The sequence below is a fragment of the Candoia aspera genome, chromosome 7 (assembly GCF_035149785.1).
Source record: "Candoia aspera isolate rCanAsp1 chromosome 7, rCanAsp1.hap2, whole genome shotgun sequence".
In the NCBI taxonomy this organism is placed as follows: Eukaryota; Metazoa; Chordata; class Lepidosauria; order Squamata; family Boidae; genus Candoia; species Candoia aspera.
In genome coordinates, this window is record NC_086159.1 from 981,687 (window position 1) to 1,009,669 (window position 27,983).

The 27,983-nt window shown below is 54.4% G+C and overlaps 1 protein-coding gene and 1 long non-coding RNA gene across 3 annotated transcripts in view; both read right to left on the minus strand.

Moving 5' to 3' along the window:
- Positions 1-10,055: 10,055 nt before the first annotated feature.
- Positions 10,056-10,673, minus strand: LOC134501612 (uncharacterized). Its single transcript, XR_010068369.1, has 2 exons — positions 10,551-10,673; positions 10,056-10,187 (listed from the first exon to the last, which is right to left on the minus strand). It is a non-coding gene; the product is annotated as an uncharacterized LOC134501612 (long non-coding RNA).
- A 441-nt stretch (positions 10,674-11,114) lies between these two features.
- The window catches only part of SHANK3 (SH3 and multiple ankyrin repeat domains 3), a 262,450-nt gene continuing 245,581 nt past the window's right edge, over positions 11,115-27,983 (minus strand). The window contains exons 20-21 of one of the 2 annotated variants that reach the window (XM_063309491.1): positions 25,642-27,952; positions 11,115-11,793 (exon numbers count right to left, since the gene is read on the minus strand). In XM_063309491.1, coding sequence (XP_063165561.1) covers positions 11,250-11,793; positions 25,642-27,952 — 2,855 coding nt within the window. In that variant the 3' untranslated portion in view covers positions 11,115-11,249. Of the gene's footprint in view, positions 11,794-22,090; positions 22,318-25,641; positions 27,953-27,983 lie in introns of those variants that run through there. The other variant, XM_063309492.1, reaches the window with a different exon arrangement.

The window sequence follows — 27,983 nt, forward strand, 5'->3', positions numbered from 1 at the left end:
GCAGGGACCATTTGCACGCTCGACTCATGCCCTGCATCAGCGTTTGCAGAGATCCAAGGAGGAGGCCTGCGCCGGTTTTTCTGCTGAACCCAGGGCACCGGGGAGGGCCAGTCTGGCTGCAGGCCCCCTGGGTGACCCCCCAGCTCTCCTCTCTGCCCCCACCCTGCTGTGCCTGGTGAACGCATTTGCTTGCCAGCCCGCTGCCTCGACTCAGTACAAGCCGAGCGATTAGTGCTCACTGCTGTCCGTCCATGTAACAATATTTATCTGTAACTTCACCCAAGAGGAGCAGCGACTTGTGCAAACCTGAATGGGGACCCTCCCTACTCACTGCCTTGTCAGAGTTGGACTTCCAATAAAATATATGCTTGGTGTCACCATGCGGCTGTGTGATTGTGAAGTTTTGGGGCGCTCCCGTGAGCACCTGCATGCACACTCAGCGTGGCCTGAAAGATGGCTGTGAGGCTGATGGCACCTTAGCTGCCTACTGCTGGGTTATGCAGGTAGTCCTCGACTTATGACCACAATTGGGACTGGAACTCCTGTCAGTGAGCAAGGTGGTTGTTAAGTGAGTCGTGCCCAATTTTACGACCTTTTTGCTGTGTTCGTTAAGCAAATTGTGTGATCATTAAGTGAATCCGTGTTCCCCCCATTGACTTTGCTTGTTGGAAGCCAGCTGGGAAGGTCGCAAATGGCGATCACGTGACCCCAGGATGCTGCAACTGTCGTAAATACATGCTGGTTGCCAAGTGCCTGAATTTTGGTCACATGACTGCAGGGTCGCTGCAATGGTCGTAAATGGTTGTAAGTCACTTTTTTCAGTGCTGTCTTATCTTCAAACAGTGGCTAAATGAATGTTCATAAGTCAAGGACTACCTGGGAAATCGTGAGCCCTTGCCCGCAACTGTCCTCTGCTGCCTTCCTGCAGGATTCGGTCAGTGCTGAGAATCCTCCAGGAGGGTGCTTCTGCTCTGGGTCCCTGCCCAGGAAATGCCCCTCTGGGAGCACCAAAACGGCCCCAGCTCAGATGCTGGGGAAGATGTCGGGGAGGGGCTGAAGCATTTGCGGCCAGATGGGGGAGCAGGTCTCAGGCACGCTGGTCTGCTGGGTCCCGGCAAGGTCACAGTGATTCTTGCACACCATGATGCTCCAGCCCTCTTTGTGACGATTTGGGAGTGTGTGTGTGTGTGTGTGCATGTGATGTGTGCACACACATACGATGCTTGCCTGGATTTGGGAACCTTTGGAAGGCTGTTCCAGCCTGTTTATTTATTTATTTGGATCAACTGATATGGCCACCAATTTGCCAGAGTGACTTTGGGTGGTGAACAAAATATTACACGCAATAATGAACAAAACTAGAAAGCAAACATACTATATGTTCCAGCCATCATCTGCCTCCAAGACGGGCAGTCTTAACATCCCAGCCCAGATGTCCAGGGGAAACCCAGAGGGGGCCAGCAGGTCGAGGCAATCAGATCTCAGGGGGAAGACTATTCCAGAGGCATGGAAAAGGCATGGTTCTTAGGCCCAACTGGATTACACTGACACAGAGGGGACCTGGGACATGGACATTCTAGCAGGCTGTGTGGGATGCGATGATACAGCCAGAGATCAGCAGCTACACAAATAACCTGGTTCCGTGCCCCGGAGGGCTGTGTAAGTGATAACCAGCACCTTGAACTGCACCCAGAGCCAACACAGTTGCGAAGTGCCTAACCATGCTGCTGCATTCTGGATCATTTGCGTCTTCCAAATAGTCTTCAGGGACAGCCCCTGCAGAATACATTACAGTAATCCAGCCAGGAAGTGCCTAAGTTGTGAGTGGCTGCAAGCAGAGACTCCCAGTCCAGGAACAAGTGCAACTGATGCGCCAGTTGAAGTTATGCCAGCAGGGAGTGCACACTCCTCCCCCTCAAAACAATGTTGGAAAACGTCCAGTTTTGGGATCCAAGGGGCCCAAAAGCCACAGCCACTCAGTCTCCCTGGGATAGAGTCAAACGCATTCCTCCCATCCAGACCCACACGGCCCTAGACACTGGGACATCTTGACAGCACCATTTGGCCTGGGGTGGTGATGTGCAATTGAATTCATCAGCTTACTGATAACACTTCATTATGTACTGATTAATGGCCAATGGTTTGATGCAGACGCTAAACAAACATGGGGAAAGATTCCCTGGGGCACCCCGCAAACCAGGGCCTTGAGGCTGCTCCCCTCCAACCAACAGTGGCTGGAACCCATCCCAGAGGAAGGAAGAGAGCAATCATAACATCCAACATCCTCCCCCACCCCGAAAGCTGGTCCAGAAGGATACCATGATCAATGACATTGAAAACAGCTGAGAGGTCACGGAGGGCCAGAATGAATGCACTGCCTCCAGCCCATGCCCTCTGTAAGTCATCTACAGGTGTGACCAAGGATGTCATAGTGAAGTCAAGATGTATGACATCTACAGCACAGCACAGCTGCAGGGCATCCCCAGGGCAGCTACCGAAACTTCCAAAGCAGGGTCAGCCGCAGGCTCATTTCCAGGTTGCAGGGCTGCCTGCGGTTGTGGCGATGGCCAGGTGGCAGCGCTGTGCTGAGCAAGGAAGGTGGCTCCCCACTGTGGCCCCTTCCCTGCCTGAGGGAAGAGCTTTTATGCCCTGTGGATGATGACACTTTCTGGTCGGGTGGCCCATCCTGCCTAAGTCATTGCTGGATGAGTCTGTTTCCTGGGTTCATGTCATACAGTGAATCAAAAGTGCTGGCTTCACATGGCGACACCGAAGCCACCCAAAAGCAAACACAGCCCCCAGGCATAGCAATTTATGCAAATGCAGCTGTCGGGGTGTACTGAGTCTGGCTGAACACGTTGTGTAAACTTGGTCCCCGAGTCTGTGGACTCTTCCTCAGAGTCACGTTACAGCGTTTACACCAGTCCTTGAATCAGCAGAAAATGCTACTGGCATCAACATTGACTTGCACAGTGCTGGCAAAAGGCACTTCCCTTGCTTAAGGTGGCATATTAAGGATGAGGATGGATGGATTCCACTGTATTAGTTTCCCTCCACTCCCACTGAATGCCTCCAGAAAAATATCCTCAATCACTCTCCTTACAGGGGGCTGGTTTTGACAGATGGCTCAATTGGCCCGTTTAGTGATCTGTCAGACTTGCTCAGCCTGCTATTCTGGTGCTAAACCCAAATCCAAAGGAAGCCCAATGATCTGCCCTATCAACTGATTGCCAGGCTCCTTTTGAATCCATCCACAAGGGACACTGGCACCAACCAGAGCTCTTGTGGGGGCTGGGCTTACTGCTGAAGACCACTGAATCCATGTTCAAAAGCAATTTAAAATAGCTGATAGGTCTAGGGTAAATTGTATCCTGAAGCAACAGAAAGGTTTCTCTTTTTCCCATTTCATCCTGCAGCCCCTTGCCCATCACCACTTAAGACACCTGGCAGACATAGGTGGAGAAGCCTGCATGGAAGAACTGGACTTTCCTAGTGCCCAGAGCTGATGGTCTTTGGAAGACAGTGCCCAGGGACCAAAGCAGCAGCAGCCAGTCCACGATAGTCAAAAATGGCCAGTGGGTACCTGTCTGATCCACCCAGGGCAGAACTGCAACAGCCTTTGCCTATGTAAAGGGGAAAATGCCATGGGTGCCTCAGGTCTGGGTTGGGGATAAGAAGGGAAAATCATGAAGGCATGGCAGAAAAATGAGGTAGCCGGGGCACATTTGTGCTGTGGTTACATGCATATGGGGAAAGGACTCATGGTGCCACTGGTGCGATTATCCCTTAGGGAGATAATGCTGTGTTTGCATCCTGCTTTCCTCCCAGCAGCACAGCTGCCACGATTCAGCAGTTCTGTCCTCTTTGCTCTGTACATGGTCCACACGCTCCATTTAACGGGCCAAGTTGTGGAGCTTCTGAATGGTCCAAGGTGGCCAGAAAGCCAAAACGTCCTTTGGGCTTGGCTTCCTTCAGGGTGTCGGGACATGCTAAGCTGTGAGGACTGACATGTGGATGAGCTGTTTAACAGTAGTCATAACACGGGCCAAACTGTACCGAGGTACGAAGTCACAATGGCCCACCTGTTGTTGAGCACACTGGTGTTGGCTCCCCATGGCCAGATTGAAGGGTGCATTGAAACTGCACCCTTGTGCAGGGCAAGGTATGGACACCTAGACTCACGCAGGATTGAATCCCACCTCGTGATAGAGCAAATAACCAAGGAAGAGCCAAATGATTTCTTATAAATTTATTACATAATAATAATAATAATAATAATAATAATAATAATAATAATAATATAAGAAACATAGATCTCTGTGTGGGGGGGGGGCATATCACAACATCGGGGTAGGGAGGTGAGTGAGTCAGGCCTCCCTTACTCTGCAGAAGGAGAAATTTCTCAGGAAATCTTTATAAAATAAGGGGTGATGTCAAACTGACCCTGTCAATTAAAACCTTCAACCAAACCAAGGGGACAGCAGCAGAGTGGGGTGGGGGGCTGGGGTGACAGTCGGGGTGTGAGATGCAGGCCTTGCCCGTGGGCGTTCGTGTCTGGGACTCGGAGGGGGGAAACCTGCTTTGTTTCTGGCCCCCAAAAGGCTGCAAGAGCTCCTTGCTGTTGAGGGGAGGCAGTGCGGGTGGGCTCCTGTCTGTTTCCAAAGTCTGGAGAGAAGCCGAAGTCTCTCAGTGGAGGGAATTAATGGACCGGATCAAGACCCCAAATAAAAACCAACAACCTTAAAAGAATTCTGAAGCAAAACCTTGTGACCCAACTTTATCAAGGAGGTAACAAAAGTCACTGAGAAGCCATGAAAAATCACAGTAGCTCCCTGTGGCAGCTGAGGCTGCACACCTGGGGTGGGTTCTCGGGAGGACCCCCCCCCCCCCAGCTAGGCTGCCCTTCCCAGGAGCCCTGCTGGCCTTCTCTGGAGTGGCTTTGGGGAACGAAGGACCAGGTTTGCTTGGAAGGCCTTGGGGACAGGCGGGCCCCATCCCCGGGCGGAGGGTGGGTGCAATCTGAGCCAGGAAAGTGCAAGCTGGCGCATGCAAGCGGCGTGCTTTGCTCCAGCCAGAAGCCAAATGCCAGGGAGTGTCGGCCGCCTTGATGCAAAGAGCCACAGGTGCCGATGCGGGCATTTGCAGAGCCACAAGTGGTTCCTTCTAGCCAAGCAGCCAGTTTAGAGTGCAGCAAGAGGGGAAGCGAGCCATAGCCAGCCCTCTCTTGGTGGCTAGGGAAGCAAAGGCAGCGGCAGTTGACGGGAGCCCTGGACGCGGCCTGCAAAGCGGGACATGACACTCACCGGAGTCCGTGGCGCAGCGGGGGAAGGAGTTTGGCGCATTCCACAAAGCCAGTTAGCTGGCAGCCAGTTGGACGTGGCGGAGGCGGCGGGCCTCGTTCCCTGCTCTCTCCCTTTCGCAGGCCCTCCAGCCGACCCTTGCGGGTGGGGTTCCTGTCCCCTTGCAGAGTCCACAGCTGCACCGAGAGGGAGCCGCGGCTTTTCTGTGGACGAGCCATGGTTCCCTTTGGGACGCAGAACGTGCCCACCTGTTGCTGCTGCTCCTCCTCCGGGGCAGAGGCTGGCCCAGCCCCCTTCCCTGCTCTGTGTGGCCGATTCTTTGGATTTCTATCCCTGGGTCGAGGTACCCCACCAAGAAGTGATCTCCTACCACTTCAGCTTGCTTCCTGCCTCCAGCTGGGGAGGGGTGCTTTGACAGGAGGGCAGTAGGACATCAACTGTGGCTATTTTTGTCATTTTGGAAGAAATGGGGTCAAAGATTTGTTCATTCTACCAGGCACAAGAGAATATTGGGCATTTCGCTGCAGGACAGTCTTCTCCAACCTGGTGCCCTCCGAGCATGTTGGGCTGCAAATCCTCTCCTTCCCCGCCAGCAGGGGAGTCCTCAGGTTAGGGTCCAAAAAGTCAAGGGGGCAGCTGGGATGGGTCAACCAATGCTCAGCCTGCTCTTTAGGTGCACTGCTTTTTGACCTTGCGGTCGTGGCCATCTTGACTGTTTTGACCCCTCTGCGGACGCTGCTGCACTCCAGTGTGCCATTTGCTCAGATATCTTTGCAGTGGAAAAGAATCCACTCATGCTCTTGGTTTATGGACAGACTCTCACAAAGTGTTCCACAAATGGGGGCCGAGTTTGCACCATGTGCCAAGTCCCAGAAAGGCAAACCAGGGGAGCCCAATGTCAGCATGGCGTGTTCTGACCCAACACACTGCCTGGACACAGCCACTGTCTACAAGAAGAGGGGCCTGTGAGGGACTGCCCTTAAGCAATTGGAAATGCCCGTTGCATTTCTACTGGGATGTTGTTGTGCAGCATCTTTCCACCCCCGCAATGCCCCCCCAGCACACTGGATCCATTAAGGTCAGGAGGCCTCAGTGCCCAGTAAATGGACCCCCAACAGCTTACGGAGGCCTCCAAAGAGGCAGCTGGAGAAAGGTGTGGGCCGAGCCTTTGCCTTTATTTCTATCACTGCCCTTTATTTGGGGGTGCGGGCTGTGGGGGGGAAGGAGGAGGAGTTCTGCTTCAGCAGGGAGGGAGGGGCATAACAGTTCCTTGCAAGAGCCTGCGATTCGAGGGCCAGGGTTGCGGGATGTGCTGGTCTCTTTTTGGCCCAGCAAGGAGATATTTTGAAAGGGGGACCAAGGGGTCCTTTCAGCATCAGGCGCTGCCACATGAGCAGGATCTGGCTGGGCTTTGCTATCCCTCATGCTATGCCTGATCGGGACTTAGCCGTGGTGGCCCCACTCCGGTCAGCCAGAGGCCTCCGGGGCGTACTGGGGGCGTCACGCAGTGTTTGTGAACACAGTTACGGCTGCAGCTGCTTAGTGGGAGAAGCTGACGGGCCCCCAAGGGGAGGTGGGGGGCCACGTGGCCTTCTGGATTGGCAGGGGAGCAAAAGGGTCTCCCTGCTCTTTAGGCCTCTGGGGGGGAACAAAGCATGGGGGGGGGAGAGGCTTCCCCGAGAGGAAGAAGGTGTCCAGCTTTCCCAGTCCCGAAGTGAACTTCCTGCAGATGAGAGGAGGGTCTGCAGTCTTCAGGCCTCCGCGGGGAGAGGCCGGGCAGGCGGATGGGCAGGCAGACGTGGCCTCTTGTCCCGGAAACAGCTGCCAAAGGGACAGAGACGCCGAATCCACGAGGTGGCGTGGACCGGAGGAAGCGCCTGCTGCGCTTGGGCGCACAACTTAGCCAGCCTTACAGGCGGACAGTGGACTTCCCTGGCCGTGGGACGGAAGGGGGGCAGGCTGGGAGCTGCAAGGAACTGTTGGGGGCTGGCTTGACAGCAGGCGGGCACCCTCACTTGCTGCCCAAGACCAGCCCTGGCCCACCCTGGGTGAGCTGATGCGTGGGCAGCTGCAGAAGAACGGGGGGGGGGGGGGAGGTGTAGTTTGGAGAAAGGCAGAAACATTCCCCTTCTGAAAACTTGGGAAATCCTTTGAAACCAAGGTGGGATTTGCTGATTTTTCTTTGCTGCTTTTATGAGGACGGGTAGGAAGGGTCCCACGGTTGGACCTTGCCTGCCTCCGGCAGCAAAAAAGAACAAGTGTTTAGTGTTTCTGTTTTCTAAGACATCCGCTCTGGTGGGCTACACGGTCCCCTCTCCACATGAGAGGCTGTCCTGACAGGAAGGACCTGTCTGTGGGTGCGGGGCACACAGAGCAGTCCCGAAAGGCAGCAGGGTGGGAAGGTGGCTTGTCTCCTATCGCAACCAGTTTCTCAGGTGCTGTGGGATGCTGCTGGGACTGATGCGCAGCCCGTCTGGAGACCCCAAAGCTGGGCCACTGACTAGAGCGAAGGCCACAAAAGGCCCCGGGCAGCCCCTTTCAAAGGCCTTGGGGGGGGGGGCGCACCTTTCCCAGCAAGGAGAATCGCCTTCTGGGAAGCAAGCCAAGGGCCCTGCTGCCAAGGGCCGGTCACGTGGGGCTGGTCGATGGGGCACGAGGCCCCACAGTGGGGCTTGCCCTTTCTGAGAGTCTCAGGAAGCTGCCCCCAACACACCGTGCTAGCTGGGCATGATGGGAACTGCAGCCTAACGTAGTTGGAGAGCACCAGATGTGGGACTGCACCTGCACTTGCCCTTTAAACAGACTTTTTAAATTGTAAACTAAAACAAGTTTTTCACATGGGGGAAAAAAGGACACGTTCTGGTACCTGCCACTGGGACATCATTGGGGCTTTGTGTTTATTCAGAAGCACTGAAGTTTTGGAACCTGAACACATTGGCTTCTTTCCTCCTCCCATCACTGTGAACTTTAGAATTGGGCAACGCCTCCAAAGGCAAGTGCCTGTGCAGGAAGCAGGAGAAGATGGGCCTGGCATTCGCCACTCACTCTGCCCTGGGGCAGATCAATTTCTGGGGAGGGAGGGGTTGGGAAGCCACAGAAACGGCTTGGCGGCTCCTGGGCACTGTGGGTCGACCTAGGGGCTCCTGGGCTGCCCAGCAGACAGAGAAGTCCTCACAGATGCAAAGATCTGCTGAGCTCCTTTCAGGAAGAGCAGAGTGACCCACCCCAGCCTATCTTTGCCCAGCTTTCATTGGGGCCTTTAAACTGGCAGCCCCCCCACCCCTGGGGGGGGGAAGAGACCATGAGCTCAGCACCCCTCCGCCCTCTACTCAGCAGGAATCTGGTATTGCCTCAGCGGGAAGCAGGTTTCTGTCGGCGATTTGTAGATATGGAAAATAAGCTGGGAAAGGCCAGAAATGTGTGAGGGTTAGCGAGGGTCCCCTCTTCCTTCCCTCTAGCACCAGGAGACATAATGCCGTCTCAAAGAAACTGGGCTGTGGGCCACTGCTGCCCCAACCCGAAAGGGCAACTCCCCCTGGGCACTCATGAGCTGGGCAGTTGGTGCCAGGAGGGAGCAGAGAACAGCTAGGTGGAACCTCGAGGCCCCGCACCACCAGAGGGTCAGGAGGTGGCGTGGCCCTCAGAGGCCTTTGGCACCCGCTTTTTCCTGCAGCCTCCTCCAGAGTCCCAGAGCTGGAAGCTGGCTGGAGTGGGGCCACAAGGGAGGCGAGGGGGTGGCGGGGCCCCTTCCAAGCACAGCAGTCTGGCTGACAGCAGCTCAGCTGGCTCAGCCTCCCCCCTCCCCCGCATCTAGATTGAAGCTCTCTGCACTGGCGTGGCTGGGCAGTTACGTTTAGGCCGGGTGTTGTAGGAAAAGAGCCGTTTGGTTTTGGGTAGCCCCAAATCAGGAAGAGTCTGGTAGCCCCTCTGACCCCTGGGTCAATTCTTATTCTAAGGCATAACCTTTTGTGCGCGTGGAAAGTTATGCCTTAAAATAAAAGGGGGCTCATCTTAAACAATGCTGCCAGGCTCCTCCTGATTTCAGCCCGGGGCCATAGGAAGCGAGGAGTCCCTCATGCACAGGATTGGGGGCAAGGGGCCCAGCCCAGGGCCCGTTCTTTTCGGGGACAGACCAGGCACCAACCAGAGAGGCCTGTCATGGGGACCTGAGACTGGCTCTCCATTACTGATGCCATCGGGCCCAAGCTCAGGGCTCCTCTGGGCTGCTGTTCCTTCCACAAGGCTGGCGTGGATCTGACGAAGTGGCGGGCCTTCCTTGCTACGCCTTCTACGGTTTTTCCGGTGCAGCAGCTCTGCCTTGGACTGATGCCCCCCTGCAGCTTGGGCCCCTGTGGCACGGAGGGGGGCAAAGGAAAGGCTAAGGACTTGGGGTTCCTCCCCATCTGCTTCTCTCTGTTCTTCCCCCCACCCCACTCCAGGAAACAGGGGAAGGGGCTTAAGCAAGGGACAAACAATGGGGGGGGGGAGCAGCTGCCTCCAGTCAGGGCCTGTCCAGCAAGAATGGAAGACTTTACGTGCCCCCAGAAGCAAGTGCAATGTTGCCTTTTGTTTCTCCCCAAACCTTTAAAATTCAGAACATCTAAAAGGAAGTTTAAAAAGATTCTCTCTCTTTTCACATTCATTCAGTCACTAAAAACCCCCACAAGCATTGCAGGAAGGAGCCATGAGGCCCCTTCCTCCCCCCAGCAAGATAGAGCTTTAGTAAACCATAACAAAACAAGGTGGCTATAGATATAGATATATAGATATTTGTTCTTTTTTCCTTTTCAAATATATAGCTGATTAAAAAGATGCAAAAATGAGTGACTAGGACACAGTGGGGGCGGGATCCTGCTCTTGGGCATCCTCCCGTTTGGATCACCAAACCTACAGAAATGCAGAGAGATTAGAGACCCCTTCGGCGTGTCCCGCACCCCCAGAGCCAGACAAGACCCCCCCCCCACGAAGGCTGGCAAAGCAGAAGCTGCTGGATCCGCCCCTCACCTCCCCTCTATGCCCCAAGCATGCTTTGATCCATGCGACGTCAGTCCCGCCCGCAGAGGAGCACAGTTCTTTCTCCCCGAGGCAGGGCCTGCTCTCCATGCGTGCCAGGGCTCTGTCTCGCGCTCTCACCCGGGCACACTGCCCTCTCGTCTTCCTGGCCCTGCTGGGTCCAGGACCAGGGCCAGGGTTGGGCGGAGGGTGTGGGGAGGAACTGGAATGGGTGGGATGGGTGGGAGCCCTACTGACCGGCGTTCCCATTTCTGGACCCTCGGCCTGCTCCGCCGGCCTCACTTAAGGAGCTCCTGCTGACCTTCACAGGGAGAATTCCTCCGGCAGCAGTTGCTTGGGTGCAAGCAAGGCTCCCTGTGGACTCAGCCCCTTCCCCAAGGTGCCCCCGTCGGTCAGTATCTGGCCTTCGGAAGGACAAATGCAACGCAAGCAACCCCAGCACCACGAACTACAAATACTGTTCGTTGAGGCCCACGCCGGAGCCTTCTGACCCCGGCACAATGACCCCCTCCCCTCCACTCCCCTCCTAGTGCCTCGCCCCTCCCACCTCCCCTCTGGGCCCACGCCAGATGCTCCACATGGGCAGGACTTGCTACCAGAGTGTCCTCCGGGAGGGGAGCGCCTCTCCTTCCCCCAGAACCGCCTGTCCCGCAGTGACTCTCTTGGGGGAGGCGCAGAGTAGGCAAGGGGGTGGGTTTCTGTGCCCCATGCCTGTTCCCAAGGCGTCGGAGCTCTGTACCAGGGCAGCCGGGGACCTGTGGGCCAGGAGAGAGAGGAGGTGCCAACCCACCTGCCGGCCCCCCACCCTTCAGTGCAGCAGTCAGAGCAGGACAGGAAGAGGCTCTGGTGGGTTCCTGTCTACTGGCCTAGCAGAAATGCCCCCGCCTGCCCCTGAGTGACGTGGCCCCGGGAGAGGAGCCCGGGCTGCCAGGACGGTCAGCTGTCTGCCAGCTGTTTGAGTGCCCGCTCAATGTTCATGCGGTGCCCCACCCGCGTCACCCCCAACTCCACAAAGTCCTCCTTGGTCAGGGCGGGCAGGTGGGTGCCCTCGATTTCATTGTCCTCAAATTTGTCTCGGTGCTCCACCAGGTTAATGCTCTCCAGCCAGTCCCCCACATCGTACTTGTTCCAGAGCTGGAGGGGCTTCTGCATGAAGGGCCGGGGGGGGTGGAGCGTATGCAGGGGGGGCCCCGGGGATGGGGACGGGGATGGGGAGCGGCTCCGGGCACTGACGCTGCGCACAACGAAGCGCACCTCCTTGGGTTCGTGTGGGATGGAGAGGCTGGAAGATTTGAGGATGGTGGGCGGGGTGAGCCCGTAGGGCCGCACGGTGCTCAGCGGGTCTGTCCTATCCAGGGCAGGCTTTACCGGACTGGGAGTGCGGCGGGTCACAGGGTAGCGGCTGCCAGGACGCACGGTGTAGGTGGTGCCGGAGCTGCGCTGGGAAATGGTGCTTAGTTCTCCTAAACTACTGAAAAGTCTGTGGAGAGAGAGAGAGAGGGCAAAGGCAGTGGTGAGAGAGGTTCCCAGACATGGACAGGTGCACGCGCGTGCGCGCACACACACACACAACTTCCACAGCGCAGCAGGACCACGGATTCTACAGAGCCCACAGGGGAGGTCCCCTGCCAGCCCCCATGAGCATTCCTTCTCCCGCATGAATGAAGGGTCCTGCTGTGCGGGCGCTGCTTTCTCTCCCAGACACACTGCAGGCTGGTCAAGTGTCTGACCCTACCCAGTAATCACACACACACACACACACACACACACGCTTTCCAAGGCTAACATTAACCCTCCTAAGCCCACCCTCAGCCCACAATTCCCACAGTCCGCAACATGTCCCTGCAGCCACAGAGGTGGACTTGGGGGAGCAGGATTACTGGGCAGGGAGAAGTCTGCCCTGCAGAGTGCCAGGTGCATGGAGGGAGGGGGAGGCTCACTGACTCGGTTTTCAGCCTGGGGCAGATGGGTGTCCCTTGTGGGCAAGCCTGTGTGTGTCTGGAAGGAAGGGCTGGCCAGTTCCACGCTTCCATTTTTCATCAGCTCTGGAACCCCCCTGCCCTCTGGGAGATGGAGGCAAAGGAGACCAAGAGGAAGATTGCAAAGCTCCACGAAGGACCAGGATGGCCAGTCTTTCTGAGAGGGAGTTGTGTTCCTCAATGCGTGGAATCGTTCCCTGGGCAAAGAGGAAGGGGGCTTTAGCGACTGCACACCCGTTTTTTAAAAATGCGTCACTGGGAGGGGAGCGCTTCAGCCCAATGCTGCTCACAAAGGCAAACGGGTCTCCTCTTGGCCTCCCTTTTTTCTTTTTAATAAGAATTCTATTAGGTTTAAGACGAAGATCTCCTTCTGGCCTCCCTTTTCCAACGTGGTGAACACAAGGAATGAATAAGGGGGTGAACTGTGTTTTTCTTGCTGCATTTGCTGACCATGAAGATGGGCTTTGAGATTCTGGCCTCATGGGCCTTCCTTTGAACAAGGAAGCGTCTCCCCATCACCTGTGTTGGAGGATCCTTGCCTGAGCCCAGAGGAGGCTCCCTTCTCTTCCAGGCCACCTCATCTGGAGCCCACAAAGAACATCTCCAGTGCACAAGGGTGCAAGATGAGTGACCTTTCCCATTCCTGGAGACAGAGAGCTGGAAGGCACAGGGGCAGGCAGGACTCAGGCAGCTGGTACTCCTCAGGGGCCTGGGGGATGTTTGAACTCTGTGGGTTGAGAGACAAAAGGCCCAGTGGCTTGACAACTCTTCTGGGAGTGTTGAGAAGCCAGTTGCCTTGTTCCTAGTCAGAAGGCGGCACCGCCACCCAAGGGTGGTGGACTGCCCAAGAAGATGCATACAAAAAGACCGAGCCAGTGGTAGGAAGCCCACGTGACTCTGGAATAGCCTGCTTTACATGTGAACAGCAGCAGCCACAGATCAGAAAAAGAAACCCACGGCCAAAGTAGACCCTTATATGTTAGGAACCTTGAATGTTGGTGACAGATCTGGGCCGAGGCCTTATTAAGTCAGCAGAAAGGTACCCCTGAGGTCTGAGCATGTGACACGCTGTTTGCAAAAATGTCCTGAATGTGTTTGTTTGCTTAGCATGCCTGCTCTGGGCACTTGCTCCTGCTCCTGTGCAGGCAGGATGCAAGACGAAGGGGCCACCAGCAGCTTCTAGGAAACTGGGGTACAGAGGATGTGGACACGGGCTCCTCCTTCTCCTCCTCCTCTGTGATGAACAGGCCTATGCCACTCCTGTGCATTTTGTCCTGGCAATGCAACCAAGCTCTCCACGTGACCAGCTTGCCTCTTGATTGCAAGAGACCTTCAGACATGACGATGGCCTCCAATTTTCAAAACTTTATAAAAGGAGCCAGCGACAGAGGCCATCACGGCCACTAGACCTCAAAACTGCTCCCTTGATGTATGGCCTTGAGGGACAGGACGAGCCGCTACCAAGACAACGAACAGATAAAAGAAACCTGAGTCCGGGGCAGAACTGTAGCCTGAGGAAGAGCCTCAGACAAGACCCTTCCTAGTTCTCACGAAGATACAGGGAGGGAGGTGGGGGACACATTCAGACCTGCAAGATTCCATAACTATAACCTTATAATAAAAGTAGTATTGGCCTGCATGACCTTGGTTTCCTAGACTGGTCTGCCTCGAACACTCTGACAGCTGCTGGGAGGACAACTGTGGCCTTCCACAGCGGGAGCTTGTCAGCCTCTCAAATGCATCTGCCTTGGCACTGTGTGACACCATCTGCTGGCCAGGGGTTTTCTGGCTGCCACCTTGCTTGCCGCATCTGACCTGGCTCTGCCGGTTCAACAAGGGAGAAGAGTCCACTGGGATGGGATGAGGCAGGAAGGCGCTGAGAAGGGCTTCTGCCCAGTTCCCTTCCTGCGGCAAGGAAAGCCGGAGGTGGCCCAGCCTTGCCCACCAGCAAGTAGAGCTACATACCAAAATCCTCAGCGTCTACAATTTCCCCAATCTTTGCATAAACTCCAAATGAATTGGTCCACTGTCATCAACAACAGACAACTGACAGTTGTGCTCCCCCACAATTGATTGAGCGGGATCTACCTCTGCTTCACAGGCTTTGCATTAAAATATTTGTGCATTTGCCTGGGAAGGCCTGCTAAAAAGTACTTGGCATGCTACAACATACAGGGAAAGTCAGGAAAGGAAGGGATGGCTCCGTCGAGAGGAGGGTCTTCAGGAAGCTGTGCCAGACACCTTCCCACAGGGAAGGCTCCTCGGTTTGCAGCCACTTTGGCAGACATTTCAGGGCCTGCCAACAGCCAATGCCCAAGGAGTGATTCAATGGTTGGCTTTCTCTTGTTACACAATGAACAGTGACCCAGGTCCATGGCTGAGCAAAGAATGGCTTCACCATGCATCAGTCCTTCAATGTACATTGCCAAGGCAGCTCTTACTTCTTCCACAGGTAAGAATGGTTTCTGTCCTGTGGAAGAGCAGGGCAGGCTGGGAAGGTGGCTCGGGGTCTGGAATTTGGTTAGCCAGATGGACGGTAGTGTGTGGCTTGCAGCTGAGCTGGGCCCATTCCTTGCAAAGCTATTGCTGAATCTCTGCTTGGGCCTTTTGTTACTGAAGGCTGGGAGCCACGACAAGCATGGGCTTAAGACCAACCCAGATCTGGAGGCTGTTCTGCAGAATCAGGGCCCAATCCACTCTTCGTTGGCCAGGCAGAGATGCTCTTGCCCACTTGGATGCAAAGGTGATTTCCAAGAGCCATGGGCTTGGTTGAAGGAGATTCAACTCCAATCATTGCAAAGTCTCTCTGAGTTTTGGCTAATCTGTCTTAAGCAAGGAATAACAGCAATCAAGTGGGGTGAAGAGAAGCATGATTATAAAACATTTTGCATACTGAAAGCGTTGTTGAACTAATGTCCTATAATGGCTTCTTCTTATCTGCTCACCCCCAAATAATTCTTGGGTTGGCCTTAGCAGTGAACGTGGGGGCTTGGCATGATTCTTCCCCAGGATCACAGTCTTCCTGACAGCTTTGTAATGCAGCGACCTCACAGCGATCTGGAAGGTGCCAAATAAAAGACAGCCCCTGGTCATAAATGGAATACTCGCCATTTGTCTGTCTTTGTTGTCTGTTCATGGTCAGACATTAAGAAGATAAGAAAGGCTGCTCTGTCTCGGGAAAGCTTTTAATATAGGGCAGACTGGAGGATTTAGGAACAATCTTCCCGGGTTGAATGTAGAATCTTAAAGGGCTTTTTGGTTTAGAAAGTATCACCTCCCTGTGTCCAGAACAGAGGAACACTGACTGGGAAGTGTGATTCTCAAACTACTGTTCTTTTACCGAAGTCCTCCCACTTGGCTTTTTCTGGAGAAAATTTCACAGAAGAGCATGATTTAAAATGTTAAAGAGTAATCCTTTGCTTTACATTCCCACACAGACAAAAATCCATGAGAATCCTTAACATGGTTGTGCTTTAAACATTTTCAGTGGCAACATTTCCTTGCAACAGAAACAGATGTTTTGCTACAGGAGCAAGATTTATCTCTGAATAAAAAAAAAAAAAGGGATTCTCCTGAGTCCTGCACTGCATTTCTTTTCAGTGAGTAGGTACATCAGCAAGAAGAAGAAGAGGGCAAAAAGAAGACCACTTCAGTGGCTGAATACCACACGTGGACACCAAGTGGGCAGCGGAGTGTTTTAGAAGCAGCAGCTCAGCTCTAGAGAATACACATACAGAACGTAGTTGAAGCGTGGCAGAAATGCGCTCATCCACAGTGTGAGCCATGTTTTACAAAGACAGAACGGATCGGGTATTAAGGCTGCCAATAACTCTAATGCCTGCTCCACATGAAAACGTCCAAACTTGTCTGATTACGGCCATGCTATCTCACCTTCACACTCATGTAAAGTGTGCCCTCAGCAGCCTAAAGCTAAGCAAAACACGGCTGTGGTGGTGCAATGTGCATCTCACTTGCTTCATTTCCTCAAGGCTGGAGCTTCTTCTCAGCTAGGCTGTTTGGAAATGGAAGAAGATGAAAGGAGCAGCAGATGAGAAGACATGGTTCAAGCTCTGGCCAAGCTCAAGTCTGCTTCCTGGAGTCACAGGGTGGAGAAGGAGGGCAGAGACAAAACACTGTTCCAAGGTCACACATGAGTAGGTGGAGCTGATGCAGGACAAAGCTCATGTTCACAATGGATGAACGAGATTAAAAAATGGAAGAAAACCTGGGTGGTTCACGCAGGGGTGGCTTAGCCAGTCCCAGGGGTGGTGGCAGATAGGCTGAGTTGGGAGCTTCCCAGAGGGCAGAAGTTTGAGGATGAATATGCCTATCTGCACCTGGGTGGAAACTGAAACCAATCATTTTGGCATTAGTGCAGTGTCTGTCTTAAGTGCTATCATGCAGCAAGTCAGCATGCCCAGCATCAGCTGGACTTGTAGAGATTACCTTAGGAAGACAAGCTCGCTGGCTTCCTGGTGGCCCTACTCTTGCCCAATTGCCAGAAGATTCTGAACAAGAGCCTCAGATTAGTACCCAAAAAGGGCATCAGGGAGGGCATCGGAATCTGAGGCAGCGGGATCGCCTGCTCCCAATTACAACCTTGAGGGGAAAGAGGCCTCCTGGGATCATGGCTCCTGGGGCTGATCCATGGCGAGAGACAAGTGCTGGGCTCTGCATGGGGCAGCAGGACCCTCAGTGGCACAAAACCCCTTTAGAGTCATCACCCATCCAAAATGCTTTGGACTTTGGCTTCCAGAGGCAAGGCAGCATCCTGTTTCCAGTTGTGGGGTACCTTCCTATCAGGGACCATCGTTATACTGGAGGATGGACCTGTTCCCACAGATGGGACCTGGAGGCAGGGAGACCCACCCCATTGCTTCTTGTTTCTTCCAGGAAGCGAGGTTTTGCAAGGGTGCCTTCCCGGTGGCCCTGGCCTCACCTATCCCCAGGACCCACTTGGCATCGCTCAGAATTCCTCCTGGGTCTCCGGGCCACAGAACATCACAAGACAGACACAGACATGCTGAGGAGGACGGGCTGGGGAGGGACACAGCCACGCTGCACCGCAAGCACCGCCCTCCCTGCTCCCGCAGCCCCCCAGCCGGCACACAGCACACACAGCAAGCAGCAGCCGGGGCGGGAGGAGGGGCGGGACGGAGGGGCGGACAGAAGACTGACGTGGGGTTGCTATGAGATGAGAACATGCTCACTTACACAGCTTGCCCACCCTCCTGAGGCCTGAGGCGGTGCTAGACAGAGCAGCGGAGACATGCAGATGGGAGCGCAGGAAGAGAGGCAATGAGAAAGATGTTAGCATCGGTCCAAGGCACCAGGAACAACACTGAGAAGAACGAACAGACGTTGTCACAGGCCAGTTTGTGGTCCCTGCAGCCCCCGTGAGCCGCGTCCTGCTGGCCAGCGACAGGCCTGGCAAGGGAGGGGGAAGGGAGGTGCTGGGCGCAGCCGCAGCACCAGTGGGGCAGGGCTGGGAGACCCCCTCCCTTTCTGCTGGCCAGGCGGGGAGCTGCTGCCCCAAGGGAGCGCCTGGCCTCCTGCCGCCGCTGCCCGCCTGCTGGGGGGGTGTCCAGCCCTCCCCTGGCCAGGGAGACAGACAGAAGCCCAGCGCAGCAGCCCTGCCCTCTGAGGCCAAGGATGGTCAAGGGTTCCAGGCCATTGGCACCAGAGGATTCTGGGAGGCAGCTCAGCTGTGGTCAGTTCAATATCCTGAGTCGCATTCCAGGAAACGGACGCTTCTGACCACACGGGTTCGACAGCCAAAGCCTGAGGGAAAGCAACGGAGGAGCCCCAGGCAGGGGGGCCGGGGAGGGGGGCCGGGTGGTGAGCAGGGAGGGGAACGGGCAGTGCGCCCTCGTTCGCTGCGGTTCCTGCTGAGCCCCCCAGAAGGTGCAGATCAGGTGAGATGGCTGATCCCACTCTGCCAAGTTGGTGGCTGCAGCCAGAGAACCAGTGAGGGGAGCGTGTGCCCGTGAGAGAGAGCATCAGAGGCGCCCCTCCGCAGAGAGCAGGAGGGGCCTTTCAACGCCTCTGGACCCCTTTGCCAGCCTGCCCCACGCCTGTCACTCATCTGTCCTAGAGCTGTGCGTCTCCCCTTTCCAGGGCAAGGTTGGTGGGCGTTCTGCAGAAGGAGATAAATAAACGGATCTAAAATTCTTCCTCCAGACAGTGCACTCAGAGAAAAGGAAGCCTGCGGTAAAATGGACAACTGACCCTTATGGCCAAGCTTATTCTGCTTTTGGTGAAGCAGCAAATCTGTTCACACTGACCGGGAATGAGCCTCGCTGACGAGAGTAACATTTACTTCTGAGGAAACAAGCAGAAGCTGATGCTGCTATAGACCTGGGATACAGCATACTTAAAAGCCACTGGAACTCCATGCTGGGCAGTAATAGAAATAAATCTTCTTTATCAGCCTCTCTTGTTCCTGAACCTCCGATGCATTTTTAGGTGTATCACCTTTGCAACTCTAAGGAACAGAAGCTGCTACTGACTGACTGACTGATGGATCCACCCGTCCCCACATTCCTATCTCATGAAGTTCATCAGGAACATCGGAGATGTCCTCCTGCGATAGTGGCTCTGTGCAATTTGGCTAGGAAGAGCCCACGGCATCTCGGAGGCCACCATGCAGGGTGTTGGAAGGCACCTCTCCTCAACTTGATATTCTCTGGATGCGATGAGCTGTAACTTCTACGTTTTCTAGCCCAAAGAGCTTTTATATGTTTTGGGAACTACAGAACACAGTATATAATTTGATAGTGATCTGCTAGAGTTATGCTATCAAGGCAATATAGAAATGCTGGAAATAAGTCAATAAATAAACAAACAAGCATGTCTGGAGGGGAGCAGGTGATGAGAAATGCAAATAGGAAAAACCACAGAACTGGGGGAGAATATGCATGGGGGTCTTCACTGCCTGCCCAAGAGCACCCTGTCAAGTTCCCCGCAGGGCTTTCTTCTTCCAAGCCCTTCCTGAGAGAAACCCTCCTCTCCTCTCCAAAGCCCCCTGGGCCAGCCTATTTAACTGCCCCACTTCAAAGGTCCTAGATCTCCTCCCACACAACTGCTTGCACACTTGGCAGACTCTGGCAAGTCTCCTAAGCGGATGAGAAGGCCCAGAAATTCACTTGAACCCGAAACTGATCCATAGGCAGCCTCAGGATGGAGCCCACAAGAAACCCTCCACTCAATAAGCTTCTCAGCAAATCCCTCTGAGCACAGCATGGACCCTGGGATATGTCATGGCTAGCTGTGAAAGCCAAGAGGCCCAGGAAGGGGATCTGGACCTGCGTTAGCCTTGAGTCTGCAAGGGTCGCAGATCTCCACCCTGTCCTGGAGGAAAGAACTCCCAGCCACCTGGCCTCCTCATGCCTCCAGGGCCACACAGCACTTTCTCTGACAGCAAGGAAGTTTTCCAGCCTCCTGGCACCACCGCTGCACGGCTAATATGGCGTTCACTTCTGGATTCAGGGGAAGAGAAATCCTCTCCCTGGCTGCTCTTGGCACCTTCTTCCTAACCCAGCACACCGGGAGAGCTGTGGGCCAAGTGAATTCTGTCCAACTGCAGGGGAGGGAGAGAAGCGATGACCGTGAGCCTCAATCTATCAAGTGCCTCCTTACAGCAAGTGCACATTCCCATCCACAGCAGTGTCCGCGCCTGAAATCCAGAAGATGCTCCTCCACAGAACTTGGCTTTACTCTCTAGCATGGCAAGGGAACTTGGGGGGATAGAAAAGCAACTCCTTCCTAAGGAATCTATAAGCCACAAATATGTGGCTTCATGATGACCGTTCTTCTGGGGACAAGGGCAACGGAAGCCAAGATTCCCACTGACTCAGGCCACAAACGCCATGCCTGCAGTCACCTTGCGCAGAGCAGAAATCTTTATCCTACAAGGAAGTAAGGATTCTGATCAAAGTTGTGCCTCAGAAGTTACATGAATGAGGCATGTTCATCATGCACAGGTAGTCCTTGGTCAACAGCAGCAGTTGGGACTGGAATTGCCATCGCTAAGTGATGCAGCTGTAAAGTGAGACGTTACGTGACTGCACCACTTAGCAATGGCAATTCTGGCAGTCCTGATTGCTGCCATTAAGTGAATCACCTCGGGTCGTTAAGCAAGGACATCATGTGGTTGCCATTGGTGACCTCCTGCCGGCTTCCCCATTGACTTTGCTTGCTTGTAAGTTTGAATGGTTGCTGAACGAGTGGTCGTTAAGCGAGGACCATCTGTATGCAGAGCCCTTCATGAAATGACTTCAAAAATCCATTGTCAGATCTCTGAACCTTGTGCTGGGATTATTCCAAAGAGATTTTATGAAAAGCCAGGCTGAGGGCCAAAGTCGTGCAAGCAAATCGCTTTACACTACTGTAAACTCAAGTAGCATTTTCCTGAAAAAAAAAAAAGCAGCAGCAGCCTACCATTATTTTTCCTTATGTGTTGCCTTCAGTGCTGGACTGGCACAGAAAAGAAAATGCTTCTGAGTTCTGCTTCAAAGTCTGAAGCCATCTCTCAGGGGCACAGCATATACGAAAGCCATCTCTCCTGCCTGCTCCACCACCCTCCACGAACATGCAGGAGCCAAGGGCCAGGCCCACGGTGGATCTCCCCAATGGGGCCAGCAAGCCAGGGTTAGCAAGAGGTTAGCAAATGGATGAAGTGAGTCTGCCAGGGATTGACAGCGTATAAAAGCATGCACCCGTAATGGCCGTTACCCCTGTATCCTTGTAGGCAGTGCGTACTTTCTGTAAAAGCCAATTTTCTTTGAGAATATGGATTATCCCATGCAGGGGGGCCATAAATGTTTGGGTATCGGTCTTGTGCATAATGAAGAAGGTCGAGGCATGTTTCACTGGCACTGCCAGAGGCGTCCGGGACGTGAAAATCGTTGGCAGGTAAGCTCCGTGGCAAGGACGGAGAGGGGCAACTCGACCAAAGTTGGTCTTCAAAGAGCCTGCACCATCCAGGGAGGGGCCCTGTCTCATCCTTCAGTGCTGCAGGTGCTTTCCTCTATTTGTTGTGGAGCTCCACTCTTCTTGAGACCTGCCCACCAGGAATATGGAGGATTCTCAGGGAATTGGTTGAGTCCCAACCCATGGAGGGCACCGGGCTGGAGGAGTCTATATGACACCCATGGGATGCCGGGGACAAGGCAACCCCAGAAAGAATTTCTGGCAGGGAAAGGATTCCCATTGGATTCCGCACACAGATGGGATATGCATTTTTTTTTAATGGGCCTGGAAATGTCCACTTTTTCAAAGTCACCAAAGACAAGAGGGTCAAATTCAAAGTCCAGTTACACTGAACATCATTTAGATCTTCATTTGGAAATAAGAAGCTGCCTTGTCCCAGGGAAGACCACCAGACCTCCATTGGAGTCCATCTAGCAGAGGTGTTCTAGTCGATTCTGCATTGGCAGGGGTTGGACCAGGTGACCTTTAAGTGCCCTCCCAACTCTATGAACCTGGGGCCTGTGGCATGCAAGAAAAGTGCTTTCCCCCTGGGCTAATCCCTTTGTTTAACCCTTAGAGCTTTCTAGAGGGTTGTGTGTGTGTGTGTGTGTGTGTGTTACTGTTAGTGGCTGTATAGTGATCTGCAGAGACATTATTTTCCTGGAATGGAAATCGGGTCTATGGATACTTCAGCACATTTCTCACAATTATAAAGAACACGGCTTGCTACCAAATGACTTGACACACGAGGTGAATGCGCTGTCAGCAAGCTGTGCCAATAAAATTCTAACGCAGCCACATGGTCAGAGCGCAGAAGTGAGTGCTGCTACGTCTCTATCTGACTACCATGGCAAAAACAGTTTCATGATCCCGGAAGAACCTCCTTCAGTTCTGTGGGGGGCTGGTGGATCTGGGCCGCAACGCTCCAGACTCCCACTAGGGGGCATCCAATGGGTACGGAAGATGGTCCCTTAGGTGTGGCATTGGCCCCAATTTGCCCACGTTTGGGATCAGGCCTGCCAGCCTCTTGCTGTATAAGACCGTGGCAACAAAGCCTACAAGGAAATGGGAAGGTGTTAATTGCTGGAGTTGGAAGCTCATACCAGAATATTACAATTTTGACTGAGAATTATTTAGCGAGTATATAGAGAAAGAGGAAGGTTTACCCTAGGAGCTAAAGGCTTAAAAGGCTTAATTCTCTTCAATCTCTTTTTCAGATCTGTAGGAACACAAAGCAATTGTGGGTTTTCCAAACACAACCTAAGTCAATAAAACCCTTCTTTTCTTTTCAGTTCTCCCCCCTCCCCCCAACTAGAGGCTGACTTCCGATTACACATCTGGATGAGCTGGGGAAAAGATGGGGGACATGGGCCCAGGGGAACCCCGGGCTGGGCTGGGTCATCCCAGAGAGCAGAGCAGGGCTGCCTGCCTTCCCAGCACACCTCTCAGGAGCCAGGACCCGCTACGCAGTGCCACATGGGTCTCCAAGGAAAGGGTGTTCCCCCAAGGCAGGGCAGCCCTTTCAGGGCTGGAAGAGAAGGGGAGGGTCCACTGACAGGTCACCGGTCTCCTTCCAGAACTTTCCAGGGTTGAGTCAGGGTGGCCAAGCCTTTCGGTCCAGGGAGACATGCCAGGAGTACCAGAGACTGGGGCTTTCTCGTCCGAGGTCAGAGACCTGCCCAGGCCCCCAGGAGTGGAATCCAAGACCGCATCTCCTCCCTTGCTTTCTTCTCCACCTGAATTCTGGGCTCCGCTCTGTTGCAGTTGGAAGAACCTTCCAAGGGGCTGTTGGGGCTGGACCCGGCTGGGGGCTTGGGATCCTAACCCTCCCAGGGGCCAGAGGGCTCTGGCTTTAAGCTAGAAATGGCTTCTCAGAGAAACAAAGGTTGACATGTATTTATGTGAAATGGGCTATATTTCCACGTTACTATAATCGAGATAACGTGCTGGTAACTAAGGATCTGTCCTGGAATCTCTGCTGATCTCGTTTGTGTATTTGGCAGAAGGAGAGGAGGGGAAGATGGATCTGCTGAGACAACCATGTTTGCGGCTCTGATCCAAGTTATTCAGAACAGGGAAAATTCCACTGAGATTTTGAACAAGGCAAAATGGAAAGCTGGGCATTGGCAAATAAAATTCAAGATCAGTCCAAAATGAGGCAGATGGGAGGAAAAAATAAAGCACAATCCTACTTGGGCAGGTGATCTGTTGGATTCTGTGGTTACTCATAGAAGAGATCTTGTGGTAACTGCAACTGTTATAATGGCAAGATATATATATATATATATATGATTTATATACATCCATACAGAGAGATATATACAGTATATATAACTTGACTGTACGGACTTGTTCAGTTCTGGTCACTCCTCCTCAAATGAGATGTTGTATAGCAGAGGCAGGCAACCATTTCTGTGGGAGGGGATGCATGCTTTAAAATTATATACATCTACAACATGCATAGACACATTTCTGGGGCCATGGGGCATGGCACTTTGATGTCATGGGAGAACAGGGCAGAGATTTTTAAGGGTTTGGGGGTAACTTTGAAGGAAGGGGAGTAGATGTGTTAAGTCTAATTAGGCACAGCACACCAACTTTCCTTGTTCTTTCACTGAACAAAGAGGACCTCGGTGGCCTGTCTTCACCTGCCCCGCTTCAAGTGGATCCTGACTAGGAGGCAAAAAGGCATCTTGGAGTCTCTGTGAAATCCAGAGAAAGCCGCTTCTGATTTCCATGTCTCTAAACAATGCAATGCCCTGACAATCCTCCTTTTTCTACTGCTGCCTGGCCTGACACACTTCTCCTCTTTGGTGGTTTATGTTTTGGGGTGGAAAATCCGGCAGTCCCTTCCTTCCACTTGGGTGTGTGTTTCTGCTCAGTCCCTCCGTCTAGAGAACCCTGACCCTCCTTTCACACCCAGCACACCAACATGATGGGTGCAGTCATGCAGGTGCTGAAGGGGTGAAACCAATACCTGAGTAACTACCAGACTGAGATCTTCCAAGCACTGAGGCCCTGAACTCAAGTAGGCCTCCCTAATAGCGGGCTTGGGTGTTTGGCTCACGTGTTACCTTAACCAGAACTTGTATTTTTAGATGGAATCTAGGAAGGAACTAACCACAACAGCTGACTCGTGCCGATCTCCACTTTACTAACTGGGTATTCTGCCTGTAGGCAGAAAGTCTAGCCCATGTGATCAAAAATAAAATGACTGACATATGACATCATTATTAGTCTACATTTATTATACTACTATATAAGGGTTGCTTGTACCCTACTCAAGTGGGCAGAGCCTTATATTCTGTCCCCAGTGCTGTTCAAATGAACTTGGCTCAAGCAGATCGTGTGGTCTCCACACATTAATTGGGTTGTGGGGAATTTTATTTATTTATTTATTATCCCGCCTTTATTATTTTTTATAAATAACCCAAGGCAGAGAACATACCTAATACTCCTTCCTCCTCCTATTTTCCCCACAACAACCACCCTGTGAGGTGAGTTGGGCTGAGAGAAGGACTGGCCCAAGGGCACCCAGCCGGCTTCCATGACTAAGGCAGCACTCGAACTCACAGCCCCCTGGTTTCTAGCCCAGCACCTTAACCACTAGACCAGACCGTCTCTCTCTCTTCAGTGCAGCTCCTCCCTCCCTCCTTCCTAACTTGGAAATGCACCTGGACAAGGGAACGTTTTATGCCTCTGAGGCTAGGGCAGCACAGCCACAACAGGATGCACAGGCCACCCACAACTGCAATGTAAAATGTGAAGGTGCTTGTGGCCAGCTCAGGGTTTGATGCCTCTTCTCCAGCAGAAGGCAAAGCCAGCTTTAATATCTGGCAACTCAGCCTCATGTTTCCCTCACTCTTCTGCCAGGGACCATGCTCCACAGTGGCTCAAATTCAGTGTGATGTTATGGGAAGGGGAGAAATGTGCATGCAGTAGAAATGCTTCCCGGTGTGTGTGTGTGTGTGTTGGGGTGGAGGGGAATGAGGAAAACTCTGCCTGCTGTCTATGCCTGGGCACAAAAAGAAAAATCTGAAACCCAGTATGGAACAAAAGAGCTGGTGGGACCCTCCCTAGAGCAAGGAGGAGAAAGAAGGAACACACAAGTGGGAGGCGGCGGCTGCTGCTGAGCCTTCTTCCCAAGCCTCCCCCGGAACCTTGACGGTGACAAGCCTTAAGGCTCTGCTCTGGCAGGTTCCCCCTTTGGGAAAGGGCAGCCTGCAGGGTTTCCTGGGCCCCAGCCGGCCTGGCCGAGGAGGACAGAGGCTGGGAAGGCACTTCTGCTGCTCACCCTGAGCTGCTGGCGGAAGGCCCCTTCTGACCAGGGCCGGAGGCCTCTTGCGGCTCCCTCTTTGCCCAGCTGCCTGGGGTCTTACCGTGCTGCCACCACAGGGGGCTTCTTTCCAGGGTCCAACATGCCACCGGCAGGTTCCTCCCCCAGGGAGCGCGTGTCCTTGTTCAGCTGCTGCAGCCGGGAACTCAGCTCGCTGATCACAGTTGGCTTGTCGTCCTCAGCCCCGTGGATGGGCCTGCTGTCCAGGGGGTCCCCCCACAGCTTGGACCTTCGCTGAAAGAGGTAGCGTGGCCGGCCAACGCTGGCGGAAGCCAGGATGGCCGCGTGTTGCTGGGAGATGAGCTCGCTGTCCGAGGACTGCTTCAAAAGTGGGTCCCTGAAGGTAACCGGCCCCTTGCTGGTCTGGGACTTGAGTTTTGGCTTTGGAGGCACTGGCGGCTTCTCGAGTACAAAAGTGTGTCCGTCCGCGAAGGAAGTGTAGGTGTCGGTGGGCTCCCCGCTCTCGGAGGACAGTGTGGACATGCTGGAGACAGTGGAGATGGTGCTCGTGGTCTCCAGGTGATGGTCACTTGAACTTCTGGTGTCCACCTCTTCCACTCCGGAGTCTGCAGCAGACTCCGGGGCAGTGGGGGCATCAGAGGGCTTCCCTGAGGGTGTTCCACCAGTGGTAGAAGGTACAACTGCTGCCGCTGGTACAGATGGCGTGGCCATGGCTGGAGTGGCCAGTTGGCTGATAGGTGTGCCGGCGGTGGTGACCAATACCCCATTTGCAAACTCGTCCGGCGGAGGTACCAGGCCAATCTTAGCCAGCTCCTCCCTGGTCTCCTCATCGCTTGAGGATAGCTGAGCGGGCGGCAGAGTAACCGTGTACATCTCAACCTCCTCCTCTGAACTCCCTTGTCCGAGAGTCTTGTCCAGGGCTGGGCTAATGGGAGCCTTCCCCACAGGACTGGGCTGAGCCTCCACCATGGACACTTCCACCGTCTCCAGGTCTGCCTCGGGGACAGGGGCCTTCTCCTCCTGCACCTCGAAGCCGAGGTCTTGGCCATTGCTTGTTGCGTGCACCATGATGAGGCCAGCCGTCTTCTGCTGCGATGTGTCCATGATGCTGAGGATCATGGACCTCTTGTCCTCTGCCTTCTTCTCCTCCTCCCTCACAGGCGTCTCGGTCCGTGCCTCGCCCTCTTTTCTTGCACTTGCGGGCATCCCCCAGGGGCTCTGGGTAGGAGTCAGCGGGCTGGGAGTGGAAGTCTTGGCTCCTGGCGAATATGCAGGAGACCCCCGGCCTTCGAGCTCCCCCCTCTCTTGGTCTTTGGTTTGGATGTCCACGAACAAGGGCGCCACCCGGTCCGAGTCTGGGCTGTGGACGGGGGTGGGCACTCTGGAGGAGACCTGGGTGGAAAGGGCTCGCTCTCTCGCAGCCAGCGCCAGCGCCAGGGGGGAGTTGGGATCCAGGGGCTTCCCTGTCAGTGGGTGTATGAATGTTGAGGAGGAGCTGCTGAGGAATGGCTTTAAAGCTGAGACGGGGGAAGGCAGGAGGACATCCCGGCTCCCCAGCAGGCGCTCGTCGATGGACCGGGACTGCTGCAGTGATGGCATGTCTATGGTGGGGGGGCTCCCTTCTATGGCCCCCACTGAAAGGAAGACAGTGGATTTCCGCTTCTCGTCCAGGCGGCGATCACGGTCCTTCATGGCCCCTGCGACAGCGGTGGCAAAGGGGAGGCTGGCAGTGTCCACTTGCTGAGACGGGAACTCCATTCCGCTCAGGCGGTGGCCACGCCGGGTGGGGGAGGGCTCCCGGGGGAAGCCCCCCGCAATGGAGAGTGCCGCCCGCTCCTGCGCATCTTCCACCTGCAGCTGCTTCACCAACGGGCTCTTCTTCCTCTGTGGCTTGGTGGGGGCAAAGAGGCTGACATTGAACTGGCCCATGTTGGCGTAAGGGCTGTCCACCCCCCGCCCCTTCCTCTTCAGCTTCTCGGGTGGGGTGGCAGAGGGGCCGGGCCGGGGGATGTCGGCTGGTTCCGCGGGGACGTGGGAGGAGTCCTGCAGGATGATCATGGAGCGGGCCCGCTTCTGCCGCTCGGGGTAGGGGATGGACGCTCTTGCCTGGTCGTACATCTCGGCGACACTGACCCCCGGGGGCAGCCCGTGCAGCTTGGCCTCCAGGCTGGGCTTAAAGCTGGACCGCACGGTGTCGTAGACTCTTCCTGGGGGCGGGGGCGGGGAGAAGGAGGGGGGTGGGCCCGTGTCAAAATAGTAGGGGGAGGGGGGAGGGGGAGGAGCGGTTTGCGGTGGGGGTGGGATGCCATGCCCCTCTCGGACAGTGTCTTGCATCGACGTGCTCCGGGGGAATTTTCCATCCATGAGGGAAGCCGCAAATTTTTCATCTTCGCCTGGAAAGCAGCAAGAGAGGAAAGGTTGGAG